The 18,705-nt window shown below is 37.8% G+C and overlaps 1 protein-coding gene across 4 annotated transcripts in view; it reads right to left on the bottom strand.

The window, feature by feature from the left end:
* kcnn1a (potassium intermediate/small conductance calcium-activated channel, subfamily N, member 1a) overlaps window positions 1-17,038 on the bottom strand; it is a 113,882-nt gene extending 96,844 nt beyond the window's left edge. For all 4 annotated transcript variants that reach the window (XM_030161202.1, XM_030161204.1, XM_030161203.1 and 1 more), the window contains exon 1: window positions 15,631-17,038. In XM_030161202.1, the coding sequence (XP_030017062.1) occupies window positions 15,631-16,938 (1,308 nt within the window). In that variant the 5' untranslated portion in view covers window positions 16,939-17,038. The remainder of the gene's footprint in view (window positions 1-15,630) is intronic.
* Window positions 17,039-18,705: the final 1,667 nt, after the last annotated feature.

Raw genomic sequence — 18,705 nt, 5'->3', positions numbered from 1 at the left:
GTTAAATAATGGTTATTTGAATCATCCTAAAATGATATTTATTGTCATAACTAGGGGTGTAAGAAAATATCGGTTTCGCAATATATCGTGATATTTCATTTCATAATACTGAATTGATATTAAAAAGCACTGTATCGATATTTTTTAGGTATTTACTTAAATGGGTATTTTGCTCTGTTGTTTATACTAAAAAGGTAGTATTGTGATATTGCAGGTCATGTATGTTTTTTTTTTTTGTTTTTTTTTTTAAAACTGATAACACTGTTTTGTTAAATAATGGTTATTTGAATCATCCTAAAAGCACTATTTACTGTCTGAGAGGCAGATGGTAGTTCCTTTGTTGGGATCGAACTAAAATAATGTTCTGATGTTAGTTCTGAGCTAATAGAATATGAACATTGGAGCAGGATCTGAAACTGTAATGTCTGTAAATATCACTGTATGTATTTATTTATTATTATTATTATTTATAACTTTTTTTTTTTTTTTTTTTTTTTACACAGGAAAGTTTTGTGATATAACATTAGATCCTGTTCTGATCAAATAAAAACGTGTTTATCATTTGTGCATATTTCTGGTATAATTAACCCTTTCATGCATTGATTGTGAGAACCTTAGTCAAGACTTTTTTCTTCAGTGTTTTTATTCCTCCTTAGGCATGAAAAAAACAATGCAATCGAGTTTTTTTATTTTTTTTTTTTATGGAGTTACAAAAATATCCATGCATTTAATTTTTGAAGTAAAGAAACATGTTTAAAACCCAATATCAGAAAGTGATATGAAAACAATGAAATAAAAACATTTTTAATGCTGCTAATCTGATGTCTTCTCACATTTTAACATATTCTAATGCTAGTAATTACTCACTTCATGGGGATAATGTGCAAAAAAAAAAAACTTCTTGTCTAACAAATAAAAATTGATTTACACTTAAACATGTTAGCGCAGATCAGGTTTATCAAGAACAGCAAAGTTACAGTAATGGTATGAATGTCAGTGTAAGTGTCCACTGTGTTGGCTGATATGGAACTAAAACATCAAAACCCATTAATATACAAGAGAACAGCTGGAGAAGAACTATCCACTAGAGTGACCTATGCATGAAAGGGTTAAATTTTATAATATCTTAGAAGAAGAAACAAACCAAGAAAATATATTGCCATGTTAACAGTATCGTGATATATTGTGATATATCGTATTGTGGTCCTAATATTGTGATTTGTATTGTATCTCCAGATTCTTGCCGATACACAGCCCTAGTCATAACATGTATTTACAATTCTTAGTTCATCTTTTCTACCTTTTTTTACCTTGTTTACTTGAGAAGGTGGTCCTTGAAAGTAGGGCTGTGCAATTAATCGAAATTCAATTACGATTTCGATTATTACACGCAACGATTACAAAAATTATGTAATCGAGAAAAAACGATTATTAATTTTGAGTTGTTTTAATTCACGCGCACGCAAGCTCCCATGAGCTGTTCTGCCCCGCCCCCCCTCTAAGCTACTGCTGCCAGCTAGCCGGCAGGTCCCACCCCAAGAGGAAAGTTGTACCTAGCGCTCTGGAAAAATGGCAGGAGAATCACAGCAGAAGTGCTTGGTAAACAAAAAAGGCAAGTCAAATTCAATTGTATGGAATCACTTTGGGTTTGATGAAGAAGACGAAGAGCAAAAACACATCACGTGCAAAAAGTGTTTCGTAGTTGTGTCCGCACCGACTGGTAACACAACAAACCTTTGTAACCATCTAAAGTTTAACCACCGCCACCTTTATCATATTCTTTATCTTATGAAAAACTAAAACGCATAAAAACAACTTCGTCCGCAATGCAATCTTCAGTCTCCGAATCTCTTTACGCTGCAACTCCCGTATTAACCTAACCCTAACCCGTATAACCCTAACGTGCGTATTCTATAGGGTGTCCCATAAGTCTCCATACATAGGAAAAATAAACGTTTCTTGACATAAACCATTTTTATTTATATAATATGCTCTATATGACTGCCATTTTGTCGGGAACACATTTCAATGCGTGTCCTCCACTGCTGAAGAACTAGAAAGAAGAAATATAAAGAAATACATGTTAGAACCATATGTATTATGTCTCCTATGTATGGAGACTTATGGGACACCCTGTAGATGGCTGATGTATACAGAAGGCCTGAACTGAAACCTCACGGCATGCCACTGAATTTACTATGTTTCATACTACATTGAACATACTTGAATTTCTAATTTGCACTTTACGTGAGTTTTTTTTTTTTTTTTTTTTTTTTATTGCTACAGTTCTATGGCAAGTCTATAGCAGTTTAATTCCAGTGCACTATTTGTTTACAAAAGGAAACATACTTGAATTTACAGTACACTTATTTGATTTCAAAGATTTTTTTGTTTCGTACAAAAGTGAAAATACTTTGTTTTAGTGGTTAAAAGCTTTATTTATGTTTAAAGAGTGTATTTTACATTGTTTTGCAAGAAAAAAATAAACAACTTTAAGGTTAACAAATAATCGTTTTTAATCATCGTGATTTCAATTATTGCTAAAATAATCGTGATTTTTTTTTTTTTCTATAATCGAGGAGCCCTACTTGAAAGTGAGTCTTAAGTGGCTAAATGTTGAGAACCCCTGGTATGTACTGCACATGCCTCCTCCCTTTTGTAAACAGGACTGTCGATGCATAATTAAACAGATGCTCAAATGGACTGCAGTGATATAATGGAGGATTTCTGAAGAAGAGGGACTTTCACATGACCAGAAGCTGCTATAGAGTTAATATAACCTTTACTATTTTAACACACGACTGTTGCATCTGCACGATAATGATATACTAAAACTAACCTCCCACTCATTCACTCACTTGCTCCTTCATTCTCTTTCCCTCATACATAAACACAGCCACAAAGGAACATGTGAAAGCGCACAAACGCACACAACGCCTGACACCTGCAGCAGAACATACGCGCAGATACGCCAACATTGCCAGAAAAATGGCCCTAAGAAACTCAAGTTTTTTTATAGTCAACCTCAGCAGACCCGCAACAGAGCACACAGTTGCTGTGTTATCCGTGATAGCTGTATTGTGTTCTCCAGCTAGGTGATTCAAGGTAACCGAGGAGGGGGGGAGGAAAAACCGACACAGCTGAAGAACAGCTTCACACTGCTATTCTTCTGTTTCAATTTGTAAAGCATGTGTGATGGAAAAGAGCCATTATAAGAAACAAAAGCCAAGCACATGTAATCTGCACATATTAGACACACATATATAGGGACTGTGACGATTTAATGCATGGCTTTGTGGAATTCTCCGTTCTGATTGGTCGACGTAGCATTCAACAATCATTTATTTCTGTATAACAGGCTGTTGCTATGCTATATGATAGACTGTTGTATTTACCGGAAACATTAAAACCATTTTTAAATCAGTCAAATGATTTGTAGATCATTATTTATTGTCAAATTATTGATTTTTTTTTTTTAAATAAAAAGCAATGTAGTAAGTAGTAAAAATGTACAAAAAGATAGTTATTGATGTTTTATTTTGTTATAATGATTAGTATAATGCCGTATGTTCCCATTGTATGTGACTTATGGGAACAGAAAAATGCATCTTGCTGTATATTACTCTCTAGTGTTTATTCTGTTGTTGCAAATTGTTGCAATATTTTTTTTCATTTCAACTAGTTATGAGCAAAACAGTCAAGATTGTGTCCATGGTATAAATGTTGGTGTTTGTCAAGATCAATAATTATCAGTCGATGTAAAATCATCTTTTGTTTCCAAGTTAAAGGGCTGATTTTTTTTTGTCTTGAGTGAAAGCTAAAGAGACCAGATGGTTATTTGTGATTTTTAAAATTATAACTATTATAGAGACATAGATCATATACAGTTTGGTGACTTTTATTTAGTTAAATATGTAAATGCACTGTAGGATATGCTCTATTATATGGACTATATTAGCACCAACACAAATTCATAGTCACTCTTCTTCATATCTTCTTTATATCACAGCATGTAAAACAGTTCTCAAACATCAGAACATTTCATAAACGTAGGTATTAAATTTTTTTTAACCCTTTCATGCATGAATTATGAGAATATTAGTCAATATTTTTTTTCTTGAAAAATTGTATTCCTCTTTAAGCATGAAAAAAACAATGCAATTGAAATTTTTTATGAACCTATTTTTCATGGACTTAAAAAAATGTCCACTTAGCTGGACATTTTTGAACTCCATGAAAATGTAAATAATTAGTGTAAAATACAGTTTGTCATCTTTTCATGGTCATCAAATATGACCCATTTGGACGTTTAGAGACTCTGTAGTTACCGTGGAAACACTGTCATCTTCTACAACATCGATTCACCAGTAAAAACCATGTAAATTGATCAATGACAGTGGATGGAGACATTTGATTAATGGTAGATTTGCTGAAAAAGGTACTTTTTTTTTCTTTTTCCCCTGTTTGTGATTTAATAACCTTTGAATTTACTCTGAGCTTTAATGAACATTAACATGATCAACAGATTAAATATAATAAAATACCTACTTTACACTGAAAAAAATGCTAAATACAGAGGATATCTATAATAACAAATGGTGATAAATACTTAAGAAAGGCTAAATAGAGAGAAAAAATCATTTGGGAACTGCCATCAAAGAAGCACTGGGTCTTTATGGGTTAAAAATTAATAACATTTTATTTCCTTGCCTTTTTATTCACTCATGCAGATATTATGCCGGTCTTGTTACAGAAGTTCAGGTTAAATTACATTGTAGAATAGCTGTCCACTGTAGTGACCACTATGCATGAAAGGGTTTACATCAAACTATGCATGAGGAAGTAGAATTTAGTAAAGCAACAAAACATTGAAACATTTTCTTGAGAAAAGAAAGAAAATTTTATGTAATGATTTTCACTGCTGCTGATTTTCACAAAAAAATTATCACTATAAATTCCTTGGCAATATATTGCTTTAGAATGCTTTGGTTTCTTGAGCATGGCTTGAAGGCAACACGTTTTAATTCCATGAATGACTCTGACCGGTGATGTAACTAAAGAAAGGCTACTTCTGTCGCATGGATGTGATAGTGGTCAGAAAATTCTTTTGTCTCACTAACACAAGAATCACTCTGAATGTTCATCATGAGATAGCCAAAGGAGTCAAAGCCTTTTCATGCTTTCATTTTGTTTTCGACGATAATTAAAAGTGTTAGGGTTAGGCTAAAGATATTTACCATTTCACATCTTTTTACATTAATAGTGTTTATTTTGTTAGACGCTTAATCACAAATTTGCACGATTCTAAATAAAAGGAGAAAAATAATCATATACAAGTAAGTACTTATATCTGTTGAGTATCTCACTTATTTTATAGAAATTATTTATTTATTGAATAATAAATTTGGTTTCTTGAGCATGGCTTGAAGGCAACACGTTTTAATTCCATGAATGACTCTGACATGTAATGTAACTAAAGAGAAGCTACTTCTGTTGCATGGATGTGATAGTGGTCAGAAAATTCTTTTGTCCCACTAACACAAGAATCACTCTGAATGTTCATCATGAGATAGCCAAAGGAGTCAAAGCCTTTTCATGCTTTCATTTTGTTTTCGACGATAATTAAAAGTGTTAGGGTTAGGCTAAAGATATTTACCATTTCACGTGTTTTTACATTAATATTGTGTATTTTGTTAGATGCTTCATCGCAAATTTACACAACAATTCTAAATAAAAGGAGAAAAAAAATCAAATACGAGTAAGAACTTACATCTGTTGAGTATCTCACATATTTTATAGAAATTATTTATCCAATAATAAATTTGGTTTCTTGAACATGGCTTGATGGCAACACGTTCTAATTCCATGAATGACCCTGACCGGTGATGTAACTAAAGAAAGGCTACTTCTGTCGCATGGATGTAATACTGGTCAGAAAATTCTTTTGTCCCACTAACACAAGAATCACACTGAATGTTCATCAAAAGATAGCCAAAGGAGTCAAAGCCTTTTTGCGCTTTCATTTTGTTTTCAACGATAATTAAAAGTGTTAGGGTTAGGCTAAAGATATTTACCATTTCACGTGTTTTTACATTAATATTGTTTATTTTGTTAGATGCTTCATCGCAAATTTGCACGATTCTAAATAAAAGGAGAAAAATTATCAAATATGAGTAAGAACTTATACAGGGTGGGGAAGCAAAATTTACAATGAACATTTAGTTGTTTTTTCTCAGCAGGCACTACGTCAATTGTTTTGAAACCAAACATATATGGATGTCATAATCATACCTAACACTATTATCCATACCTTTTCAGAAACTTTTGCCCATATGAGTAATCAGGAAAGCAAACGTCAAAGAGTGTGTGATTTGCTGAATGCACTCGTCACACCAAAGGAGATTTCAAAAATAGTTGGAGTGTCCATAAAGACTGTTTATACTGTAAAGAAGAGAATGACAATGAGCAAAACTATTACGAGAAAGTCTGGAAGATACTATTAAAGAAGAATGGGAGAAGTTGTCACCTGAATATCTGAGGAACACTTGTGCAAGTTTCAGGAAGCGTGTGAAGGCAGTTATTGAGAAAGAAGGAGGACACATAGAATAAAAACATTTTCTATTATGTCCATTTTCTTGTGGCAAATAAATTCTCATGACTTTCAATAAACTAATTGGTCATACACTGTCTTTCAATCCCTGCCTCAAAATATTGTAAATTTTGCTTCCCCACCCTTTATTTGTTGAGTATCTCACTCATTTTATGGATATTATTTATTTATCGAATTTACATAAAATGTGGTATTCTGATGTATTGTTATGTGGATTTAAAATAAGTGAGCCCACACAACATCATATGTCTAATAGAAAGTTTTCTCCATATATGTAGGGTTAGATATTAAACAAGTACGAGCAGATTATATCGGACTAGATGCAGATCAGCTAAGCCTTTTTGTTCCTCACTGAATATTTATCAGTGGCCAGAGGAGGCTGTGATTGAGTTTTACAGAGGAATGGTTGTGTATCATGTGTTGTAAATTAAGTAGTAAGGCAGCTCAGGGGATCAGTAGTCAAACTCTGACCCGGGGGCATAAAGACCTGATGAAATGCAGAGTATGAAAAAAAAAAGTGTATCCAGTGAGAGCAGGGAACTGTGAATGTAGCACAGAGCACACACGTGTACTCACATGCACATATGCAGCCGTCCATACAAAGCAAACACTCTCTGTATGGAATTTCACAATGGCAGGAGAAGCCTTCCAAACTTGTTTTTTCAAGGGCAGGCTGCAAGTGAAGCGTTAGTCGATTGTGTGAGCAAAGTATGATGAAATCACACATCTCTCACATCTCGTTACTGCACTCTGCACTCCAACCAAACACTGTGTTTAACAAACATTTGAAAACAGCCAGCAGGCAATATTGAAATGACTCAGTGAGCTCACACGTCGACAGTATTATAAGACATTTACAAAGATACATGCACACTTGCACCTTCGCACACATATGAAGCCATCATTGTACATCTGAATAACACCAGGTAATGAATAACAAATATCTGCTTACAGCTGCATTACTCATACTCTCATACTCTTTTGTGTTGTGATCATGCCCTGACGCCGGAACAGCCTCAGATCAATAACCTAATTAGCCATAAAGCATATGCATTGCGGTGATACATTATATGGCTGGCATCCCTTGGCTACCATCTCACAGGAATTACCATATAAATGAACTGTGGTCATTTATTAAGCAAAGAGCCGTGGTATGGACTTGGCATGCTACGCAGCGGAGGAAAAAAAAAAAAAAAAAAGAAATTGTAAGTTACTACACACATTAGAAAAGGGAAAACATCATGAGAGGTCGAACAGTCAAGTTACAAATTGCATTGACTGCTGGCAGAGCGAAAACATCTGCCAAGCTGTGACTCTAACGGCGTAGCACGCAGTCAGCAGCGAGGCTCAGAGCGACCGAGGAAACCCCCAACACGCTTTCTTTCCACTCTTTGTATTCAACTGGACTGCAAGTAATTCAATACACCTCTCCTTGTACAGGCTCACTCAAATGAAACGCAAAGCGAATGAACTATATCAAGTAGAGCTCTATTTGAACACCACTTACAGTAATATTAGTGTTTGTGTGGGCTATCCTGCAGTGTGTATGCATGTGTGTGTGTGTGTGTGTGTGTGTGTGTGCATGAGTGCGTGTGCACCATGTACAAGAACATACTGTATCTACATGTACAGCAAGTGTGAAATGATTCGTAAATCTAAAAGATAATCTTGTTCTGCACATGATTCCTTGACCAAACTCAATACCCTTGAGTGAGACTGCTACACAATACCAAGCTGATCTCTCCATGGCAACACACATGGTAATACAAATCTATTTCAGGGCAGGAGAGCAGCACAGCACTTAAACACAGCGGACAAAAAAAATAGGGAAAACAGCGATCAATTATTAAAAGAGCCTCATGTTCATACTTACTGTCTGTGTGTTGCCAGCTGCAGCCGAAACTAAGAGGCTCACACAGCTCACACCTCATTGTTAGCGTTATCAGAGATCTCCAGCAGCGCCACTCCTTCGTCATATATACAGAGGATGTGAACTAGGCTCTGCCCCTTGTCTGACATTTAATTGTTTCATAGGGTGGGTATGCTTTCAAGGTGTTGGCTGCCCTCGCCCAATGTAAAAGGCAGTGGAAACATGGACGCCTAATGAGAGAAAAACAAACGGTGGCCATGTAACAGCGCACAGATGACTGATAGAGAAAGTTTAAATCAACATAATGTTTCTCCTGGCATAAGCCCGCTAGTAAATCACACGGCTGTAAGCAGATCTGTCGACATCAATTGTTCCAAGCCCTTGCATTCAACTTTACCTCAGAGTTATTGCGGAGCCAACACAAACGTACGACTGATAAGATGAACTAGTGTTTTAAAGAGAGAGAGACGGCGGCCCAATTACCATGACATTTTACTTCATTTAGAGAGGACGAAGGCAAATATAAAACACGAGTGCTCTGGTAGGATGCAGGTGACAACAAATGCTCTCAAGTTGTGGGAAAAACTAACTGAGCGCTGAGAAAACAAGAGAAAAATCCAAATATTAAACAAGAAGCTGGAAAGAAACAGAGAGGGAACATATTTCAAACAAGCATCAGCGGGGTTTTGTTTCCTGTCTTTGTACGTCTGGTGAACAAAATGAGGCAATCATGTACTTTTTAGAGCACAGGTGTCAAACATACGGCCCGGGGGCCAAATCCGGCCCGCCAAAGGGTCCAATCCGGCCCTGGGGATGAATTTGTGAAATGTAAAAATTACACTAAGATACCAACAATCCTTTTAGTTCAGGTTCCACATTCAGACCAATTCAATCTCAAGTGGGTCAAACCAGTAAAATACTATCATAACATATAAATAATGACAACTCCAAATTTTTCTCTTTGTAAATGTAAATATTTTCACATATTTACACTAAAACAGAGTATAATTTCGCAAAAAATGTGAATAACCTGAATAAATATGAACAACCTGAAATGTCTTAAGAGAAGTAAATGTAATTTTAACAATATTCTGCATGTTATTAAATGTTTGGTGTATTTGTAGATCCACTGTGATCTGTAAGTTATAATGTACATGTGTAAATGATAAACTGAGGCAGAATATTGTTAAAATTACACTTATTTTTTCAGTTTGTTCATGTTATTCACATCTTTAGAAAGGATCGTTTGTAGATGTAAACCTTTTCATGATGTAAATTTATTTTTTTCCGCTCAAAAACATAGAGAAAATTTGGAGTTGACATTATTTATATATTATTATGTTATTATTTTACTGGTCCGGCCCACTTCAGATCAAATTTAGCTGAATGTGGCCCCTGACCTAAAATGAGTTTGACACCCCTGTTTTAGAGCTTTATACACAAGCATCACTAAATACAGCCACTCTAAATCCTCCAGACAGTCAAAGAGACATTAAGTTAGTTGCAAGTGCCACTTTGATATATACTGTGTTGACCTTTCCTAGATCATATAGGGTGATTATAAGCGTGTTGGGCTGCAGTTTGGCAGGAGCTGCACAAAAGGCTTTACTGTAATAGCTTTCCTCCTCTTTCAAGCCATCCATTCTGCAGTGACACATACAACCTTATGTTCTCCAGAAAGGTGGGCTGGCACTCGACTGACACACACATAGCTACAGGAGAACAGCTCACAGGCCCTGAACGCCCAACAAACATGACAGGAGAAGGAAACGATGGCACCAGACTCGGAATATTTTCACTTCTCTTATCCTCATATTCAAGGGCAAATTTACTGAACTATGAAACTGTAATATGTGCAACACATGCTGACTAAAATGCATTCAGAATGATTCATGAAGATTGCCTTTAGCTCAGAGCAACAACATATATGGTGATATATACCATGCGGCGTCTGTTGTTGTATGTTACGCTCTCTGATTCATTTCATTGTGTTGGAAATCACACTCTTTACTGCAAGGTTTTTGACTTGACTCCATTTTTCTACAAAGGAAGGAAATTCACAACACAAACAAACATGGAGTGGAGCGAATCTGATACAGAATTAACAGAAAAAGGACCTAGTGGAAAAATATTAGGAGCTTGTACCTATATGTGGAAGAGGTCTTTGTATGAAAAGTCAGATAAAGACCAAAACACTGCACTTTGCAAGTAGTGCTGCAAACATAATAATAATAATAATAATAATAATAATAATAATAATATTTATGTTGGAGAATGTGTAATTTTTACAAAAGGTGTTTAACCCTTTCAGTTCTTCTACAGCTGTTCTCTTGTATATTCATGGGTTTTGTTGTTTTAGTTCCATATCAGCCAACACAGCGGACACTTACACATATGTAACTTAACTGTTCTTGATAAACCTGATCTGCAGTAACATGTTTGAGAGTAAATCAATTGTTAGTAGACTGTAATTATCATTTTTTCTTTAACAAAATGTTGTTGTTTTTTTGTATATTATCTCCATGAAATGAGTAATAACTAGTATTAGAGTATGTTTAAATATGAGAAAACATCAGATTAGCAGCATTAAAAGTGTTTATATTTCATAGTTTTCACTGTATATCAGTAAATATATGTTTCTTTGCTTCAAAAATTCAATGCATCGTATCCATTTGAGCGAACATTTTTGCAGCTCCATGAAAAATAGGTTCATAAAAAGCTGCCAATTGCATTTTTTTTTCATGCCTAAAGAGGAATAAAAACAGAGGGGGGGGGGAAATCATGATTAAGGTTCTCATTATTCATGCATGAAAGGGTTAATAAAACAATAAAAACAGTAAAATACGAGTAAGAATATGTGTAAAAGACATAAACCTTTCCATGTGGTCATTTTATATTAACTATTTAGTCACTGGATTACCTGAAAATGCACCATATTATGATCTGAAGCACCTGTATATGCCATAACTAATACTGGGATATAAGATTTTGGTCATATGACTCCTTTTAATACATCTAATAAATCAATAAGAATCACAGTATTTTCCATAAATGAATCTAATCGATTTGGGTTCAGTTTTGTGATCCACAGTGATCTCTTCGTATGCACAAATCACAGATTGTATAGTGCAGGGGCGTCAAACTCATTGTAGTTCAGGGGCCACATTCAGCCCAATTTAACCTCAAGTGGGCCGGACCAAAAAAATAATAGCATAATAACTCATAAATAATGACAACTCCTATTTTTCCTCTTTGTTTTAGTGCAAAAGAAACAAAACAAAAAAAAAATCAAAAACATTAAATTATGAAAATATTTAAATTTACAAACTATCCAAACAAAAAAAGATGAGAATTATCTGAAAAAAAAAAAGAAATTTCTTAAGAAAATTGAGTGTAATTTTAACAATATTATGCCTCAACTTATACATGTGCATTACGGATCAGTTCGACAAAGGCACAAAACATTTAGTAACAAGCAGAATATTGTTAAAATTACACTCAATTTTCTTGAGACATTTCAGGTTATTCTCATTTTATTGTTAAAGGATAATTTGTTCATGTAAATATTTTCATAATTTAATGTTAGTTTTTGCCCTATAACAAGGAGAAAATTTTGAAGTTCTCATTATTCATGGGCATAACATGATATTTTTTCCACATTAAACCAAGAAGAAAATTTGGAGTCATTATTTATAGGTTATTATGTTATTATTTTACTTGAGATCACAATAGTCTGTATTTGGAAACCTGAACTAAAACCAGTTCAACACTCTTGGTTGATTATATCTTTAGTGTCATTTTTACACTATCCAAGTTCATCCCACAGGCCGGATTGGACCCTTTGGCGGGCCAGATTTGGCCTGCGGGCCGCATGTTTGACACCCCTGGTATAATGTGTCAACACAAAAGATCACTTTATGTGACAATATGAGTAAAAAACTGCTCATTAAAATGCAAGGAATGTAAGTGGATTTGTTTTTTCAACTTCTCGTTTAAAACTTCACCGGTGTTACATAATACTTTCAGGGTTCAGAAAAAGTCAGTTAATCTGTGAATCTGACAAACTGCAAAACAATTAATCACAATGATGTCTGTGCACTCTCAAAAATCCGCCTTGTTAAATGAGAACAAATCCATTAGTGTTTATGTACTACAGTGTCCCTGCAGGGGATATCACCATAGCAGTAAGTGGCAGGCATTAGAGTACTTACACAGGCTATCACAATAGAAGCAGCAACGCACCTTTCAAAGCACAATGATTGAGGCAGGACACAATATCGTACTACCTTCCATCCGTTCAGTGGGCTAGCTATTGAGTTTCAGGGTGTGTTTGTGGGATACTGTAATCGTATACACTTTATCAGTCTTGTTCTGTCACAAGTGTTTTGTTTAAGGCATTTCAAATGGGAGTGGGGGTAGGGGCTGTCTCATTAAGGGCAAGTCAATAAGATGTAACCGCGATCCCACAAATATCCGTGAATAGATAAGCGTGTCTAGCCGTATCAAAATACTTGGCGCGGTTTGATCTGAGCGACTAGAAAAGGTTTGATACTTAGGCTGAGTCTGTCATGGGAGTGCTTCTAAGATTTTCTTTGCTTTCAGATTTGCAGTTTTAGGATTCCAAACTAGATTATGCATGAGGTGCAATAAATGAACTTGTAATCCATAGTTGACAGTATGGATGTCATCAGTGACATTCCAACACAGCTTGTTAAAATCTGCTCTCAGTAATAATCACTAGTAACTATTTATAATGATGCATTGTCCTGTAATTAGAATAATATGGAGTTTAAATGGGGTAATATCCTTGCGTTTTACACACTTTGTAATGTTAAAAACTGTACATTTTCTATTAAATTAACAACTTGATGCATCTCTAACACTAAGCTGCAATGATTAACTGCATAATCAGTTTGCTGTCAACTATTCTAGTGATAAAAAGAGCCAAAATTCTGTGATTCCAGTTTCTGAATGTGAAGACTTTCTGATTTATTTACAGTTCTATGACAGCAAACTCTGTATATTTAAGTTTTAGACCAAAACAGACATCATCTTGGACTTTTGGGGGAAAATTAATGATCTGTTTTACTATTTTTTGATATTTTACAGACCAAACAACTAGTCAAAAAATGGAGAAAATGGTAATAGATTAATCTGCAATGAAAAGAATCATCATTTGCAACTCTCTAAATAAATCTTCTTTCACTCATGATGCATTGTTTTGTTTTTCTACTGACACTTCATTCACATTTCTTAGTATGTAGTCCCTCCTTGTGGGTTTCTGTCTAAATAGGATGATGGCAACTTCAAGAAAAAAAGTTTACTTTCCCTTCCCTCTTTTGGTCATTTTAGCGTTCTGCTGATGGTCCAAAATTGAGCCAAGTTCAGAACAGTAATGTCAAGGTGGTTTGATGTACCACCTTTTGCTACTAGTGCCAGCTCAGCCCCTGAAAACAGCTGCAGCATTTTAAAGAGCAGCCTGATGCTCTTATTTAGATGCTGCACCCTCATCAATGCCTCCTGCTCCTGATCTTGCCCTTCTTGTTGATATAAAAACTTCACCTTGCCTTCACCTGGGAAGGAAAAACAATAACAACGGGGGACACTGCGCTAATTATTTTAGGGGAAATTATTTTTTAATCACTAACAGAATTAACTGCAAAACAACTCATGCTGCTGGCATGTTTTCACCATTCAGATTTCTCAAGGATGAAAATTAGATGATTAGTTGGAGGAAGGGAGTTATTTATCTTGTATGGAAACATCAGTGAGATCCAGGAATGTGTTGTATTGCCTTAGAATATGTTATAAATGTACGTTTGGGGTTATTACTTTACTTTGCAGAATGAATTGAATATCCAAGATATTTAGATTGAAGCTGTTCTGATACAAATGATCTTTGACTCTAAATATGACTTAAATACTGTCATCTATAAAGGATGAGCACATTCAGGACAAACAAAGATTGGTCAGATTGAAAAGATTGTGATCAATGTGATTTACTCTAAATAGATAAAGTGTAACTGGGACTCAGTATGGAATCATTTCATGTGGTCAAAGGTGATTACTGATGTGTAGAAATAGGAATAAAGAGAGGAATGGGTCTGAAAACAAAAGGATTCCAACTTTATGGACAACAGTGTGTATATCATTCAATCTACACCTTGAGCTGAGTTATATTTTTATTTATTGTATCAAACTCTATTCACTCGTGTCTGTTTTCTCTATTATTTTACACATTTAAAGATACTTGACCTTAAGTGTTTTTTTTTTTGTTTTTTTTTTGTTAGGCTGAAAAGTTAATATTACATCGCTACACAGACAATGATTCTATTCCAGCTTTCATTTCGATTCTATTATCCTTAACCTGATCTTTTAGTTGTCATTTCTTTGGTTTCATATAATAAACCCTATGAAGCTTTTTATTGACACCAAACATGTGATTCTCCCTTTCTGTGTCTATTAGACCTGTTAGACCTAGTACACAGTGTGGTGTTGTGCAGCTCTAGAAGCAGTGCCTATACAGGACCATAAAGTGAGTTTTGAAGTGTGTTTAACAGCCTGCCAGAGGCTGACACACTGACAGGTAGGTCTATAATGAAATAAAGCTAACCTTTGTGTCAGAGCGGTGTCTGGAAGCCAAATTATGCACATTCCCCTGCTCAGAACCCCCTCTGTTCTGAGGAAACAGCAGACGCTTTGTTTCTAATTCAGCTGCCAGGGAGAGTCATTTGAATATTTTCAGTGGGTTACCCAAAACAACACTGCAACATGGAACAGGTGTGTGCGCGCGTGTGTGCGTGTGTGTGCGTGTGTGTGTGTGTGTGTGTGCGTTCCCGGGCGCCTTAGTGCGTGTCATGCGCGTGCCATATGAACAAATGAGACAAATACCAGGTTAGATAAGAAATACTGCGCTTAGTATAACACGGATCTTAGTTAGGCCATATCGTTTTGGAGAAGCTGCCTCACAGAATGACGACTGAAATACTGGAGTCAAACACACACATACGACACACAGCACACACATATGCGACTGTGCTCTATCAAAATCATATGACAGGCGTGGTCATTGAAAACGTTAAGGTCAGTTTGTTGTGTTGGAGGAGGATGATGAGGTGCGATAACGCAGAGACAAGGAAAAAAAATGTACCTTATGGAGGTCGATGTGAATCCTCTCCTCTCCTTTATGCGGGCTCTCAGGCCACAGGTGATAGCTGGAGCCGTAGTTGGGGCTGTCTTTGCTGCTGTTGCTGCCAGTCGCAGACGAGTTCCCCGCGTATGCCTGTTGTGTTACCGGGGGGGTTACGCGGGAGTCGCGGCTGTGTGGCTGCGCCTGGTCGCCTTGCACGGTGATCCTCCCAGACTTATTGCGGTCTTGGTCACAGTGCTGCGGGCGCTGGGGACAGAGCCCCAGTGCGCCTTGCTGCTGCTGCTGCTGCCGCTGCTGCTGCTGCTCTTGCTGTTGCAGCAGTGAAGCCTGGTGAGTCCTACATAGCTCTCCTGAGCCGCTGGCGCAGTAGTTGATAGGCAAGCTGCTCCCCACCAGTAGCTGTTGCTGCGCTCGTAATTGTGGGATCTGTTGCTGTTGCTGCTGTTGCTGCTGCAGGTCCTGAGTCTGAAACTCGAATGCTCTCCTGTTAGCTTCGGTTGACTCACATACATTTAAAGAGCGCCCTTTCTGCGAGTTTGCACGGATTCCTTCAGGGGAGGGGTCCCTCAGTTGGAGTCTTAAATGACTGTGCTGTTGATGCTGTTGCTGCTGCTGCTGCTGCTGCTGCTGCTGTTGCTGCAACAACTGCCTGTGGTCTCGGTGCCCTCCTGCTCCTCCTCCTCCCCTGCAGCGTTCCACGATGCTTGCCTGTTGGTAATTATTGGCACTCCTTCGGAGACGATCCCCTCTTTTAGATTCCCGGGAAAACGGCAGAGAGGAGGAGGACGACGTTGGTGGCGGTGGTATAGGCTTTGGAAAAGGTGGGGAGGGCTGCGGTGAGAGAGGATCGACAGGATGGGGCTGATTTTGAGAGAGGCTCGCCTCCTGTTCGGAAAAACTGCAGTGGCAGCTCGGAAAAACAGGCTGCTTCTCCGACTGCGGCGGCGGCGGCGGCTGGTGCTGAGAGCCGGCCGGGGCCCAGGGATCCTGCTGCAGGTGCGCCGGCTGCCCGGTGCTGGGTTCACTGCCTCGGTGTGAAGGTCGCTGGGCGGTGTCGTAGCTGGCCAGAGGTAGTGGGTCGCCGCTGTGAACAGGTCTCCGAGTGGGCTGGCTCAGACAGGGGAGCTCCTGGAGGCTCTGGCGGTGAGCGGCGGTGGTCGAAGTGCGGTCTCGGTGGTGAGAAGAGGGCGGGGGCGGCAGGCTGAAAACAGGAGCTGGGTCTGGGCTCTGCTTGCTGCTGCTGCTGCTCTCCTGCTTGTCGTTGGGGATGTGGTGCTGATGGACAGCTCCCGCGTACCGATGCCGCATCCCCTTGATCGCCTCGTCTCGCTGTGGTTGCTCCTTTGCCGTGCAGAGCTCCGACACCCGTTCATTGCGATCAGTCCCAGCAGAATAGGACCGACTTGTATCATTGGTAGGTTTGACCAGGACCTGCCTTAAAACGTCACTGTACAGCCAAAACACCGCCTTCGACTGAATATCGGTCCATTGCCTGCTATGCGCACAGGTTGCAGCGGATCGATCACTTACGGGTGTTTGGACATTACAAGAATGGGACCATGAAGATGTAGACAGGTGTTTAAATCCTGCTCACATGGTTAATCATTTTAGTCCACTCTGGACCCATAATGATCGACTTTGTCAATGTTGCCATAACCACACTGCATAATCAGAAATCACTTTTACTGCTACGTCACCCAAACAGATCCATAGGCCTGTCAAATATAATGCCTAGCCCACCCCGAGCGTTAGTTTATGATCAACTCTTAATTATCAGCCTCCTTCTTAAGAAAGTGTCAGCGTTTTGAGAATCAGGGTAGGGGGGGGGGGGCTATAAAACTCTGGATGTCAATTTCCAAAACACATTTCCACTTGTTGGCATAAAATGTACAGAGATGCAACGATTACCTCATACCATACAACCCGAGCCTTGCAGTCTGCTGTTAAATAATTGAGCAGAATATGCCTGGTTTTGTATTACCAGGCAGAAATAATATTTAGAATAGGTGCTGCATGCAGAGACTGCATTCGGCTCATTACGCCTATAAGCTGGTGTGTGAGCCGCCGTTCACTGTTCTTACATGCGCACTGTAACATGGGCTTTACTGGCATAGCATTCATAAAACCGGCTAGATGGAGACAGAGAGGGGGGCACAGACGCTGTCCGCGGTGCTGCGGGAGTTAGGACGCGCATTTACCAAAATAGCCTCTGTTATAGTGTCAAGTAGCCAGAGGATGGACAACTGTCAGGTAGATGTCGATCACAAATTTTTCTTGCAGCAGTGAGGAACTTGATGAGACAGAAATAAGATTAAAGGATAAATTTGGGTCGTTTCAAGTCTCTTCTAATACAAAACAAAGTTAGTGATGGATGTCTCAGTCCTTGTCATTCCATCACTGAGACAAATGCACATTCCTCCCTCTTACCTTCTGAACTGTGTGTGTGTGTGTGTGTGTGTGTGTGTGTGTGTGTGTGTGGGGGGGGGGGGGGGGGGGTGAATGGGTTTACCTGGTACTAGAGCTGGAAACTTCCTGAGGGTCGTGAAAAAGACAAAGGCAAAGGCAAAACCAGCAGAACATCCCTTTCTCTCTCTCTCTCTCTCTCTCTCTCTCTATCTATCACTGTCTATGTAAACAATCCCCAAATGTCATGCAAAGTGCACTTGTAAAACAATCTACGCACAGAAAATAACACTTCCAAATCACCAAATGCAATACTAACCATATAATTTACACATATAACTCCCACTATCTATAGCTCCTCATGGAAAAATAAATTGTTACAGAAATAAATCCAGTTGTAAACTAACATACACTGCAAGACCGGACTTAAAAAATCTGAGGTAACTCATTGGCTTAAAAAATTTAAGTAATGAGTAATGAAAACTTGAGTTTATTAAACTTCAATGCTTGAATTGAATGGAACTGCTATTTTAAGTAAAACGCACTAAATGCCAAGTGAATTTAACTTGAAATTTGTTGCAGTGTCAATTGCTTTAGATAATCATTAGACTTAATGTCATCAATTCATTGGACTCAATTCCAAGTAGATTTAAATTGAACATATTGCAATAT

This window comes from Sphaeramia orbicularis, chromosome 17 (genome assembly GCF_902148855.1).
Source record: "Sphaeramia orbicularis chromosome 17, fSphaOr1.1, whole genome shotgun sequence".
Lineage (NCBI taxonomy): Eukaryota > Metazoa > Chordata > Actinopteri > Kurtiformes > Apogonidae > Sphaeramia > Sphaeramia orbicularis.
The sequence above is the reverse complement of the archived record's forward strand: the minus strand, read 5'-3'. Positions and strand labels throughout refer to the sequence as shown.